Below are 14,971 nucleotides of genomic sequence, written 5' to 3' on the forward strand. Positions count from 1 at the left end.
CAAAGCCTGAAGCCAAGGGCAAATAACTCCCAGGGAGTTGTTCCCATGGGGCTTTTAAAGCCCTTGAACTTGTATCTCCTCCTGTGAGTTATTGGGGAGCAGCTCACACACAATTTGGGTTTTTCACTGCTCATTAGTGTAGCCCGGTTTATATCTGGGGTAAAAAAAAGTCTCACTATTTGTTGTTTTAGGAGACAATTTTGAGTTTGCGGTAAAGCCTCCTATGTGTAAAATTCCCAGGTAGGGCTGGAAAAGCCACCTGCCTGAAACACTTGAGAGCTACTGCTTATCAGTGTCGACAATACTGAGTTGAATGGACCAATGATCTGACACTAAGGCAGGCATCTATATAAAACTTTGCAGTCTTTCAATGCAGGTTGAGGAGGGAACCGTCATCTTAAATACAGAATTGGGTTTGACTGGTTTTTGAAATTACACCTTTTACTCTGGGTTAAGTAATCTGTGTGTGGCCTTTGGCTCATTTTCATTCATTCTAAAACTCCAACCATTATACTGGTACTCTGTTTATACCCCAGCCTGCTCTGTAAAAGAATGGATGGAAATAATATATATTGTATTAAGTCCATGGGGGGGGTGTATGTGCATAGAAGCACACTCTCATAATAATGCCTGGGCCATTATGCAGGAGAATGGGAAAAGTGAAATAGCATGAACTCCAACTAAGGTAGTGTTGAGCCTCTGCAATTATTTGCAAAATGGAAACAAGCATGCATGAATTCCATATATTCCTAGATTATCTTTATTTGTTCTATAATTTAACAATACACCTATAAAATAATTACATTATAGTTATTTCTTCCATTTTTGCTTTCATTTATAAAACAAATTAAATAGTATGAACCATTACAAGGTCAACTCAACTCGTCCTTTTAAACAAACTCAGTAAGACATTCCTCTACTGCAGCATATAATTTGTTTATCACAAATGGTATTTGTGTTAGGATTTTTGCACGTTTCCTCACACAGTTGCTCAGCAAGCTTTCTAGTACATTCTGATCATCTTGTCAGGTTCCTATGTTCTCTTTCTTCTAGAGGCAGCAGGCCTGATCCAAGCTTTAATATGTTGCAACCACCCCACCCTACCCTTCCCCCTTATCCAAACAAGCTTTGGTAAGCTATACAGAAGTAGTGGCATAGTGTATGGTAATGGTAACCTCCAAATAAGTCTCTGCCTTCCTTGTCTTGCTTTTCCAAGTGCAGATCTGCCATTGTGTAACATCAAGGGAGAAAAATATAAGACGAACATACCTGCCCAATCTCTCCTCCCCGTGCCAATCCCCATAAACCGATTGGTGAGCACTAGTAGAGATCAGCCCCTCAAAGCCTCTTAAAGCAGCCTGTCTCACATAATAGAGAACTGTGCCACTGAACCCTTGAGTTGGCATCAAACCCACAGCTCAAAGAAAACAATTTCTTTAACTCTAAATGATCCTGTTAGAAGAAGCTGGTAGTAAAAGGCTTCACAGTAAGACTCATTCAGCTGCAAGCATTTGAAATGCAAAGCTCCAAGTCATGAATTGGGGTCATGGTTGTCAGTGGTACCCAATGCACTTTTGAGAAATCTAAACTGCCACATTTGGAACACGCTCTAACCTGGCTTGTACCACTTTATGAATCAGGATAATACAATCACCTCACACAGTGTGTTTTCCTACACAGACAGAATTTCAATACAGGCAACAGTATATGCAATAAGGGTGCAAGTCTTTGCTGTGAGAATATTGGTTGAGAAGTGGTTGTCCACTTGTGGCAAATGACAAACACAAAAACACACTTCTACCCAGAAATTACTACAGTGTTAAAAAAAAAAAAATCCACGGGGCAGCCCTTTCTGTTGTTGTTCAGAGTCACCACTACCACTGAGAAGTGACAGGATTCCCTGATTTGAAAAAAACAATGGGCAAAATTGGATGGCTTAATTGTGAAGGTTCATTATCTCTCACCATATGATGGCCACTTAAAAAAAAAAAATCTCTTCAGTTATATGGTAAAGTGGTGCAGTTGGCTAGCATTTACTAACAGACATTTTTCTTAAGTGTGGAAAAAGTTTCTGAAGGCCGGTTCAGTGTATGAAGGTCATGCCTAAAGAGTGAGAAAAAGAGTTTGAGTATTGTTTGTATTAACTCACTAATAGGAAATACAAAGTTACTTGCTCTATGCTCTGTGCTACTGTGTTTCAATAACTTAACACAATATTGTTTTTGTCCACAAAGTACCGATTCCCAATCGTGATGGAATGGGAGAAAGCAAAAGTCTGCTAAGCAAAAATGAACACTAGCAAAACCCTGTCATGGTCAAGGGAGAATCTAGTCCAACAGTTAAGAAGCTTTATCTTAGTCACATCACAAAATATACATGGTTATGTCTACATTAACAAGTTTAACAACAAGTTCTTAGCTGCATTACAAATGAAACACTGCTGTAGAAATGTGTGCTTGAGGCAATCTAGTGTGTGCTTGAGGCAATCAACCTAGAAAAGTGTATAAACCCATCTTCACTGTTTTTAATGGGAAAGCGGCAGGCTGATATCTCCATGGAAGATAAGCCTCATCAGCCATTTAAACTGCCCTATCAATCAGGCCAGATAGAGAGACCATCACTTTCCTTTAAAACAATCCTTTCTGTATTGATGTCAGCATTACAATCCACGGAAGACACCATTAGGCAGTCAAAAATGAAGTGAAAAGTTCCAAAAAGGGAAGAAGAAGTTATGAAGATGTCACTAAGCCATCTCTTCTTCCAAAAGCAGGGATAGTGTGAAGACCAAAAGGTTTTCCACATAGTGGAAGTGTAACTTGTTGGATTAAGCCACTGGCCACCTAAATAATCAGTCCCAGCTCTTGTCATTGTGTCTTTATCATTAAAAAGGTGATGCCAGCATAAAACCGCTGTTTTGGTAAGAGAAACTGAACCTTCAGGTCAAGACCAGCCTTTAATTTCCAGTAGGCAAATGCACAAAAGCATATAATGCTCCAGAAATGACTCAACAAGGAAGAAAAAACAACCAGCCAGCTTGTGTGTGAGGGAAAGAGAGACCATGCCAACTCTGACCCTCACTTTCACTGCTTGCCTGCACTGCTGAGGTTCACAGACATACACCTGCATTGCTTGACTTTCTGAATTTTCTTAAGTCGGAAAGGTGGGTCCAGTTCAGGGCACTCCAGCTCCACAGTAAACGAGGTGACCTTCTGGGGCTTACAGAAGGCACAAGACTGGAATGATTCCTCCTCCTTTTTCACATGTCGTGGGATGTAGAAGGAGTTGCACTGGCCATAACAGAAGCGGTTGATGATGGTGCGGCTTATGCAGCCCTCCTCGCTTACTGTCTGCCGCAGAGGTTGAGTTTTGCACCAGTCACTTTTCAGGTACTTCCTCTCTGTGACAACCAGGGCCTCCTGGCTAGAGGCCAGCACCTCTTTGTTCAGATGTTGCCGCCTCTCTGAGTTGTTGCTTCTGCTGTCTTTGTAAGGAGAGGGGATGGCTCCTGGAGGACGGTTTTTCCTGGTACACGACACTTGAACCAGAGTGGACACGAGGAACAGGAACAAAGCAAGTTTCCAGATCATCCTGCAATAAGACAAACAAAATCAGGTTGGGAGACATAGGTCTAGGAAACAGTCAGTGCTTTACTGAACTTTGTCTTCTGAATGTGAAGAAGAGAAATTTGAACACATTCTTAGAATTACCTGAAATGGGAATACTTTGTCTTGTTAAGAATGCTGGGTAATTTGTATCATGCTAAGTTACTTTCCCATATTTTTTGTTTGCTGAGATATCCATGAAGTAAAAAAGCACCAATACACTGTTTAGCCTGGGAAACAACCAGTCCCACTGAAATTAATGGGAGAAGTTAGTCATGATTGAGTCACTTGTCTCAATAATCATTAGTCATGACTTAAATTAAGTGGGGAACACCCAGACTAAGTTAAGTGCTTCTCACTGATATAAATGATAAATGTCCTTTTTTTCACCAATGCCTCAACAGATGCAAATGTAAGAAGTTTCTTTCTGGAACGGCATGGCCTTTTGCTAAGTCAGCATCTGGTGAATACTTTCTTGCATGACATTTCAGAGGTAGCAACAGGTACAGATGCCAATACTTGGAAAGCCACTACTAGACAACATTTATTTAACCAAGCGCAAGGCACCATGGAAGTGGCGCAGTGGGGAAATGCTTGACTAACAAGTAGAAGGTTGCCAGTTCAAATCCCTGCTGGTACTATATTGGACAGCAGCGATATAGGAAGATGCTGAAAGGCATCAGCTCATACTGCATGGCAGGAGGCAATGGTAAACCCCTTCTGTACTCTACCAAAGAAAACCACAGGGCTCTGTGGACGCCAGGAGTCAAAATTGACTCAACGGCACACTTTTGCCTTTAATGCACCATATGGGCACAGAAATGATGTAGTCCCTGTTCTGAGAGCATAAGAGTCAATATCTGATGGAGATGGGACAAAGCTTGGGAAACAACTAACAAGTAGATAGATGAGATGGGATTGATAGGTTAAGCCAGAGACATGCAATAATGAAGGCATGGGGTGGGCGGGGGAATAGAAAAAAGTTAAGAAAAGGGTTACATTATGCAATTTATAAAAGAGTGCCTTGTCTTGCCTTCACTGGGAACAAAAACAGGGGAAACGCAGAGAAATACTAGTCCTGCATCTGCAAGGAATAAAACCACAGTACTTTGCCCCAATGCAGTTATTTATTTAGAAAATTAATAATCCATCCTCCAGCACAGCTCCCAGGGCAGTGTGCACATTAAAAACAGCCCAATTAATTCAACAATCAATAGGCTTCCCTAGCTGAATAAGGAGCTGTGCATACAGTGGATGTGGTTGCATTGTTGCTCTCTTCCATCTAGTGTTGAGGCTATGATAGTGCCAATCTGGTGGATGGAGGTGGCTCTGGAATTAGCCCCCGCCTCATACTGAACAGCAATCAGCATGATCACTACTGTTGTAATGGGGTGCCACCTAAACAGCTCCAGCAGCTGTGTTGATACCCAGAAGGATCAGGGCCAAAGGGTTGATTCAAGCATGCTTCTCTTTAAAAATCACAATTTATAACAAAAGTTTTAAAATATATAGCTAGCTACAAGAGACTGAGGCTCTGTCCTTGCTATTATTCCTACATCCAGGCAGAACCTGGAATTGATCCAGAGCAGAACAAAGCAATGTACATCAACAGCAGAAAAGAAAGGACTGAAGGAGGGCTGTGTTTGTATTCCCCCTATATGGTTTGTGTATTAGGCTGCCATAAATCCAACCAGGTATACCGATTAGATGCAGACAACCTGGTGACCTCCTTGTCCAATAATGCCATGAATGAAAATTAGAGTTCTAGATTTAAGAGAAACAGGAGGTTATCTATCTATCCACTTGTTCAAACGCAGGACTATAACCAATCTCTGCATTATCAATCCAGGGCAGTCTGCCACTAGCATACAGCATATACATCCAGAATGGTGCTGACATCATAAATGTTTCAGATGACTGGAACATTTTGGGCCCTGGGTATTTAAGAGAATGTCTTCTTTGCCTTGAACCACACCGCCCATTGAGATCATCTGGAGAGGTTCGTCTGCAGTTGCCACCTGCTCGCCTGGTAGCTAATCAGGGATGGGCCTTCTCCACTGCTGTCCCAAGGCTTTGGAACACACTTCCTGCTGAAATAAGAGCCTCCTCATCTCTTACAACTTTAAAAGGGCTGTCAAGACGCATTTGTTCACCCAGGCTTTTAATTAGATATTGTTTTAATTGTGTTTTAATAGTTTTAACTTTTTAAATTTTAATTGTTGAAATGTGTCAATTTTTTTATTGGTTGTTTTTATTGTTTTGTAAACCACACAGAGAACTTGTGTTTTGGGTGGTATAAAAATATGTTAAATAAATAAATATGTTAAATAAAAACAAACATGTGAGCCAAGTGGTTAGAGTGTTGAATAGGGGTTAGAGTGTTGGATTGAACTGGGAAGGCCTGAGTTTGAGTCCCCATTCAAGCATGAAACTCACTGGGTGACTCTGGGCCATTCATGTAGCTCTCAGCCTAACCCACCTCACAGGGTTGTTGTGAGGATAAACATAACCATGTACACCGCTCTGAGCTCCTTGGAGGAAAAGTGGGATATAAATGTAAAATAAATTTTTAAAAGTCCCATGCTCCAAGGTAGCCAATCTGACATCGGGGACAATTCCTTCCAGACTTCCACCTTCCATTTGTATATTTTATTTATTTATTTAACTAACATATTTTTATACCACCCAAAACTTATGTCTCTGGGAGGTTTACAACAAATTAATAAATTGTATCATTTAATACCACCTACTTTCCATTCTCAAGGGCCCCTACGACAGCTTACAAATAAAAGAGTCTAGATCAGGGCTGCTCAACTTAGGCCCCCCAGCTGTTTTTTGCCTACAACTCCCATAATCCCCAGCCATAGTGGCCAGTAGCCAGGGATTATGGGAACTGTAGGCCAACATCTGCAGGAGGACCGAAGTTCTGCAACCCTAGTCTAGATTGTCAGACTACCACCACACCTCCTGTCTTGCTAGGCTTTGGACTAGTTCACACTCAAGATGACCCCCCACACAAACACCTTTGGAGCATGCAGGGCAGTCCTGGGTGTACAGCTATTCATCAGTAGGGGGGAACAAGGTTTGTGAAAACGACTTTCCATGAGGATGCTATATACAGTCACTTTGATATCTGCATAGTGGTATAAATCAGGGATTCTCAACCTATGGTCCCCAGGTGTTGGACATAAACTCTCATCATTCCCAACCAAAGGCCACTGGGGCTGGGGATTATGGGAGCTGAAGTCCAAGAACATCTGGGGACCCAAGGTTGAGAATCCCTGGCATAAGTCATCCATTCTACCTTCCAGAGTCATTGGGAGGAATAGTGTATGAATTTTCTGCTGGGTGGGTGCATATATGCACAGAGACTGACATGCATAACTTAGGGTCACTTTTCTAAGCATAGAATTGATCCCAAGATACTGAGCCATCCAGCTTGACCTTCAGAAATTAGGTAACACTGCCTAGCTTCCTATTATTTCCTAAAGAGAAAATAATTGTTTTCTTTATGAAGGCAGCTAGACAGTTCCCTACTTGCAGAAAGTCAAGCAGAATGGTTCAGTACTTCAGCCTCAATTTGGATTTATAAGGAGCTGATCATTGCTATCCTACAATCAAACTTCTGAAGAAATGTATGTCATTTGATGGGAAATGGTATACATCAAGCTGCACCTTCTCATTGGCCCAAATCCTAAAGATGTTTACTTGCTAACTGTCATGAATTTCAAAACCCCATGGAAATCAATGAGACACTCGGAAATAAGTGTATTTGGGATCACAGCCAGAATGCAAAACTATCATGGTCATGAAAAGACTCCAGCCAGTCTTCAGAGGAGTCACAGTTCTCTGCTTGACCGAATACAGGTTACCATGGCCAAAACCATTGGATGTCAACTGAACGTTTGGGCCAAATTCTTTTCCAATCAGCTAATCACAGCCTTCTCTAGAGATGCAACTGAATCTGGTATTATTCTTTTCCTTCCTTTCTTGCCAGTCCCCAAAACATACAAACAATGAGTCAGAACTTCATCAGATTATCCTAAAATAAAGCTTTTTGAAAATGAATGTGCCCCATTGCTTTGGATTCTGGATGTCTTGTACTGCCTGCTCATAATATATACAACAGTCTGTGGGCAAATTCAATCACTGGTGGCCTTGTGTTTCCTCTCTGTTCCTTGCTAGTCATAAGAATCCACAAATCAAAACTTTCTGTGCAGATTCCTGCAGTCAAATAATTTGGAAGATAGGCTTTGAATTTATAGTTTTCAATTTTTTCATCTGCATTATGAATGGTTTTAATTGTTGTTGCATTTTAGATTACAACCCACCCCAAGATTTGTATATGAGGTGGTATAGAAGTGTGCCAAATAATAAATTAATTATTTCCATCCATCCTTCCAACTCTTGCATTGCCCTGGCAAGAGGAGACTTTGATAAATATACACTTTGCACAAGAGTGCTGGAAAGCCTGAAAGAGTAATGGCCTAGCAAACGTTTTGCTGCCTCTTTGTGGAAGAGAGGTATTGCCTCACCATAATCCCATACTTACTTTATTTTAATGATTATATCCTCTATTTAATGTCCAAACAATAAAGTGACTCCTACTTGCATCTAACATCAGGTCACGTTTCCTCTTTGCACTCTATTGTAGATGCATGTCTCCCTACAGTAATACCTTCAGAGTTACAGAGCCTTCTAGGTTATTTTATTTTACAGTTGCTACTCAGTTGCAGCAGGAGATCCAATTGCCATTTCCCAGCTAATGTGCCTGCTATGGGGGAGGAAAATGGCATTTTCTCAGAACTAAGACCACAGCATCACACCAATATGGCCCAAATATTTTTATTCCCAAGGCAGAAAATCCAGAAAGTTCCCTGTGGTTATCAAAATTAAGAGCTAATTAATTCTTCTAATGCAAAGTCTAAGGGCACACAATACAGCCACCTTGCTGAAGCTAAGCAGGTCTTGGTGTGGTCAGTGCCTAGTTGGGAGATTCATGTATGCAACTTTTAGGGTGGGGCTATAGTTCAGTGGTAGAGAATCTGCTCTGCATGCCAGGTTCAATTCCTAGCTTCTTCAGATGAGGCTAGGAAAGACTCTTGACTGAAATAGGGATATGCCAAAATCCACAATCTGACATCCAAATCACAGGTGCTTATACAGTCCTTTTAAAGCGGAGGAGAGCAGGTCCATACCATATGGCTGACAATGCCAAAATTCTGATGCTGCTCCCAGCTATGCCTGCATGCCAACGGGGCACCTCCCAGCTACCCCTGCATGATGCTGGCACACATATGGCCTCCATGGGGCCATATGTGTGCCAGCATTGCACAGGGGCAGCTGGGAGATGCCCCGTTGGCATGCGGGCATAGCTAGGGGGAGCACCAGGATTGCGGCAATGGCGGTGAGGAGGAGCAGGTATGGACCTACTCTCCTCCACTTTAGAAGGGCTGTGTATTTTTAAAGGGATGTGCCCATGATTTGGACACTGAATCAAGTTTTGAGCACATTCCTAGTCTGCAGCCTTGGAGAGGACACTGCCAGGCAATGTAGAAAATGCTAAGCTAGATGGACCAATAATCTGACTTGGCATAAGGCAGCTTCCTATGTCAATATGCTGTGCATTAATGGTACCCCCAAAACTACCAAATGACCTCACCATGCCTAATGGGAGGATAAGCCCCAATATAGGATACTGGGAAACTTGTATTTTCTGACAACCATACAACAGGGGCTTTGAGCAGCAATAATTCATTGTTTGTGATAAATGTGGGTTTAATGAACAAGCCCTTGCTTATTATTCCATCAAATAATACACTCTAGGTAGAAGCTATTTTCAATAAGCTGCTACAGTTTTAAGCCTTAATTATGGAATCACAGTCAGGTGAGCTCTCCATTCTTTTAGAAGGGGGCAGAGAAGAGAAGGAAGCTTAAAAAAAACCACACACCATAGGATTAAAACCTATAGCAATGATACTATCGCTGCTTCTTTAGAGCCAAGGGGCCTTCAGTCTTTTTATGATCTTCTTTGTTTAAATGGTCCTTAAATGATAGAGTCCTGCCAGACTACAGGACTGGTGTCAAATGTTTAAACTGTAGAGCTCAAGTCAGAGCTCACTAATCTGCACAGTTGGTAACTAGCACTGAAAAGGATTTCCCTGTGGCTAAGATGTAGTAGAGAGAGAGATAAGTAGGAGGATTATTTAAACTTCAAATTAACTCTCTTTGTGTAAGAAGATGCAGGCCTCAAGCTCCAGCCGGTGACTGTGGTTAGCCACACCATCCACGGACAGTTGCCTCAGTGGTTTTAAGGAGGAGAGTGGAAGACTCTTCTGCCGCCTTCAATACTGTGCATAGAGCTTTCTGGATGTGGCAGTGCTTGAATTACTGGGCGGTGTGTGTGTGTGTGTGTGTGTGTGTGTGTGTGTGTGTGTGTGTCACAAAAGGAAGCCTGCCTGCCTCCCTCTCTCACGTGATTAGACGGTTTCAGGGGGCCCATGATTTAAGGCAGGGTTGTCAAACTGCAGTCCTACACAACAATGCCGTGCAGTAACTGGAAAGCCGCAGTTTAACACCCCTGATTTAAGGGAAGTGGATTTAAGGACCCCCTACCTATTTGCCCATAATTCTCTCCCAGGCTGAGCACTGATCAGCAGGATATTTTATAGTCACTATTGTGTTTGGCCTCACAACCACCTTGAAATGAAGTCTCCAGCTATGACAGTAGAGGAGACTGGCAAAGACAAGAACCAGGTAGAGGCAACATGAAGTCTGGGCTTATGACTCATTGCTACCCACGTGGGTTTCCCTTTTGAGGCAAACATCCATCAGCCACGTGGGAGGATCCAGATCAGGATTGCCATGAGGGGAAAGACTTAAAACAAAACAAAAAACCCCTCCTCCCACAATGCCAATCCAGACTGATAGCTGCTGATGCTTAGAAAATATAAGATGTGTAATTGCTAAGCACACAGTAAAACATCTTGTCTAGCTTGACCCAGAAGCAGGGAACAGTGGAAAGCAGAGTCCCTTGCTCAGGCCAGAGAGAAGAGCAGGCCTGACCAGAAGTGGGCTGAGGAAACTGGGTGTTGCCAACTGACCTGAGAAGTGCTTGCACTTCCCACTTGCTCCCAGATGCAAACCCAGCCAGATAGATAAACTTTATTACGATCGTAGATCAGACTGGCAAATCCAGCTCTCTGGGTCTATCCATTCAGCCACACTGACTTCCTTCCAGACTAGGAGAATCATCCATTCCTGACACAGAGACCTCTCCTGACCGCAACAAATAAGCAGAAGGGAGAGGTCTGGCAGATCCAGTCTTGGCTGCTGCAGCACTATGGTTACTAGATAAGCCATGCTTGGCAAACTCTTCCAGCTACACAACTATTAAATGCACACAATTACATTTGAATACTACCTTGGGTTTTCCTTTGGAGCCAGGCTTTGGCAGTTCCGGATTACAGGCCAGCTATTCCAGTATTGCTTGCTCAAAAATATAAAGGCCTTGAAACAGTTACTTCACACCATGTTCCGCCAACACAACAACATTGTAAGTACTGTGATTTGAAGATTAACCACGGGTCCTTTTGTTTTACGAACTACCTCTCCAGCTCCACAGAACATCGCAGTCCAGCTCCTTTGCTTTTGAAAGTGTCATTTACTGGTCGTAATGCGGCTGGGATCCTCCCAGTAATTAAAAGGCTGCTGAAGAATGTTATTTCATCATTTACAATGTCTATCTCCAGAATTGGGTAATAAGCAGACATATAGAAGTCATTAAAACAGAATTCATATTTTGGGATCTGAATTATAACTGTTGAACTTCTCTGCAGAACTTCATTTTAAAACACACAAATTTCAGGTCCTGATAGAAAATTTTGAGGAGCAAACTCAAACTTTCTGTTGTGAAATATTAACTCTGAAAGTTGACTGAATTTCCTATATTAAGTTTGAGCCTTGCTTTAAATCTTATGTTTAAGAACATAAGAACAGCCCTGCTGGATCAGGCCCAAGGCCCATCTAGCCCAGCAGCCTGTTTCACACAGTGGCCCGCCAGATGCTGCTGGGAGCCACAGGCAGGAGTTGAGGGCGTGCCCTCTCTCCTGCCATTACTCCCCTGCAACTGGTTCTCAGAGCCATCCTGCCATTGCGACTGGAGATGGCCCACAGCCCTCCGACTAGTAGCCATTGATGGACCTCTCCTCCATGAAGTCATCCAAACCACTCTTAAAGCCATCCAGGTTGTTGGCTGTCACCACTTCTTGTGGCAGAGCGTTCCACAAGTGGATCACGCATTGTGTGAAAAAGTACTTCCGTTTGTTGGTCCTAGACCTCCTGGCAATCAATTTCATGGAGTGACCCCTGGTTCTAGTGTTGTGTGAGAGGGAGAAGATTTTCTCTCTCTCCACTTTCTCCAAAACGTGCATGATTTTACAGACCTCTATCATGTCTCCCCGCAGTCGTCTTTTTTCTAAACTAAAAAGCCCCAGGTGTTGTAGTCTTGCCTCATAAGAAAGGTGTTTCTGTGCTACTCATCAACCACCACACTATACTGTCCATTTATCATCTAGCCTCCCTCACGTCACCCCATCATCTGAAATAAGTAGTCATCAGGGAGAGCATCGTTTCTGTCCTAGTGCCCAACTTTGGAATGCATTCCTCAGGGAAGCTCACCTAGCACTGACTATTATGTCCTTCTGGCACCAGGCAAAGATGGTTTATTTGCTCAGGCATTCCAACATGTGATTTAGCCTGGTTTTAATTGGGCTCCACTGTACTGACTGGATTCTTACAAAATGCTAAGGAATATCTTGCTGCCGTTTTTATGTATGCTATCTTGTATTTGTAGGGTTTTATTGTTTGAATTGTTTTCTCTTTTATTCTATACTCCCCAGAAGATTTTTCTGAAGAATTACTTAGAAATCTTTTAAATACAATCAGATAGACACTCTAGGGTATTTTCTCCCTCATCACAGACCTGACCACTTCACACACACATGAAGCAGTATTATACAAGCCAGCTCACATGAAATTTTGTCTAGAGTACTTGCCATTCTGTTTGCATCCCCAAGAGAACAAGGTTTATGGTTTTGGCCTATTCCATCATGCGAAGTTCAGACAACAGTGGAACACATGCAGTGGATCACAGGAGGACCTCACTAATCGCAGGACCAGCACTCGTGCTTTCACATATCCACGGTCGGGTAACTGGCAAATGACCTTGGTATATGCAAAAAATCACGCGCACGCGCGCACACACACACACACACACACACTGGGGGGGGGATTTAAGCCCGTGTATCTGTGGGTCAGGGGTGGCTGGAAATGACTTCAGAGGTCATTTCCGACTGCCATTTTGTGTTTGGGAGCCATTTTATGGTTCATTTACTTGAAAAAATGGGGCAAAAATCACAGGTTTTGGCCATTTTTGGCCCCCGGATGCCCTGGACCACTCATGGTAGGGCACTTTGGGGGCTTATTGGGGGGGAACATGGGCAAAACCAGCAATTTTCTGCCATTTTGAGCAGTCTGGGAACCTAACCAACCCCCACTCCCCAATTCTCATAGACTTAATGCCCCATTATTCAAAAATTTGCTATCCACAGGCCATCTCATGAACCGGAATCCCTGCAAATAACAGGATTATCCTGCATTCATTTTGTCATCAAACACTCATTACTGTTGAATTTTTGCTCTGCATGGCTTCCTGAAAGAAGCATATGAATTTAATTATTGATCTAGAGGCATAAGTTGGATATATCTTGGGACCCTCTCATATCTCCTAGCTTCTACACCAGTGTTCCCTCAAAGGCTCAGTCAATTTTAGATCCTGCTCAGGCTGAATCAGGAAGGTCCCACTCTGAATACACGCGAGCACACACTGCCTTGATACTGCTGCCCAGAACAAAACTCATTCTGCACACAGATGATTTTTTTTTAGAAAGAACACTGTTCTACATATCTGAGTTTAAGTGCATGCATATGTCCATCCAGGCATACACACACATTACAGTGGTAGAATTGCTAACACTTTCTTCATTTCACAAAATGGAAGACTGAAGAAGGCAGCAGCAGGTGAAAATATTTTGGTAGTTTTAAGTTCTGACAATGCTTCTTCATGGTATTTCAGAGCTTTATGGACCAAACTACCATTACAAGAATACCAAGGCAGACTTTCATTTAGGGGTAGCAAGCAAACAGATATGCATGGAGATTTTCCTATATTACTTCCCAGAACTTTACATAGCAGATCTCCAGAGCTTAGGGCCTTCACTAGTTTCCTTGGAAACCATGCCTTCTAGAGGGAGGAAAGATGCAAACCAAGGACAAACACAAAAATAAGCAGGATAAACAATATGCAGTGATACAGGGTGCTATAAAGTTTTTATTGGCACTTATTTGGAAAGACTGGCTAAGTGAGCGGCAATAAAATTTTATACCATAATGAGAACTTTTATCCAGCTTTGCTGCAAGAAAAAGATGGAAAATCTAAAGACTGAAACCAGGCTTTTACTGACCACTCGTGTATCACACTAGATACCATTAGCTTTAGAATATCTCTTCATAAATATCTTTCCTTTATGTCAGATTAGAATTTTTATGTCATCATTGGTTGGCAGCAGTCATGGAACAGGCATTGGGGTGCAGCAGAATAGCAACCCAGAAGGCTGAATCTGCCAAAGGCACAGGAGAAGGCAAAGTCATTCCTGGCCTCACCTATGTGCTCTCCCCGCTGCCAGTGCTTCCTTCACAAAACTGAAGGGAGTGCATGGAGACCTCTTCTCCACAAACCTCTTTGCTATCAAAACAAGTCCATAAGGAAAAACTAGATTAAAGGACATGGGGTGACACCAATGCTGCCCTCTTTCCTCTAAGTTAGCGCAAAAGAAACAGCAAGATTTTATTTAACTAATGTTTTTGTACAGCCCCATATGCAAGTCCCTGGGGAGTTCAGAATCTTTAAAAAAAAAAAAAACCCAGTTAAAACAAACACAATTGAAACATTTTAAAATACAGATAAAAACTCTAACACTTAAAACTTTAAGACTATAAACTAAAAGCCTGACTAAACAGGAATGTTTTCAGCTCCTTCTTAAAAACATCCAGAAAAGGGGAGGCTCTAATTTCATTAGGAAGTGCATTCCAAAGTCCCGGGGCAACCCTAGAAAAGGGGTAGTTTTGAGTTGCCACCAACTGAACCAGTGGCAACCATAACCAGACTTGCCCCCAGATGATCTTAATAGGTGGTGGGGTTCATGAAGACGACAGTGTTCTATTAAATACCTTGGACCCAAGCCATTCAGGGATAACCAGCACTTAGTATTTCCCCAGGAAACATATTGGCAGCCAGTGTAGTCATTTTC

General features: G+C 42.4%; 1 protein-coding gene across 2 annotated transcripts in view; it reads right to left on the reverse strand.

Moving 5' to 3' along the window:
- Positions 1-744: 744 nt before the first annotated feature.
- Positions 745-14,971, reverse strand: part of GREM2 (gremlin 2, DAN family BMP antagonist) — a 46,040-nt gene continuing 31,813 nt past the window's right edge. For both annotated transcript variants that reach the window (XM_053300869.1, XM_053300863.1), the window contains exon 2: positions 745-3,588. In XM_053300869.1, coding sequence (XP_053156844.1) covers positions 3,081-3,587 — 507 coding nt within the window. In that variant the 5' untranslated portion in view covers position 3,588 and the 3' untranslated portion in view covers positions 745-3,080. The remainder of the gene's footprint in view (positions 3,589-14,971) is intronic.

This window comes from Hemicordylus capensis, chromosome 1, assembly GCF_027244095.1.
Source record: "Hemicordylus capensis ecotype Gifberg chromosome 1, rHemCap1.1.pri, whole genome shotgun sequence".
NCBI lineage: Eukaryota > Metazoa > Chordata > Lepidosauria > Squamata > Cordylidae > Hemicordylus > Hemicordylus capensis.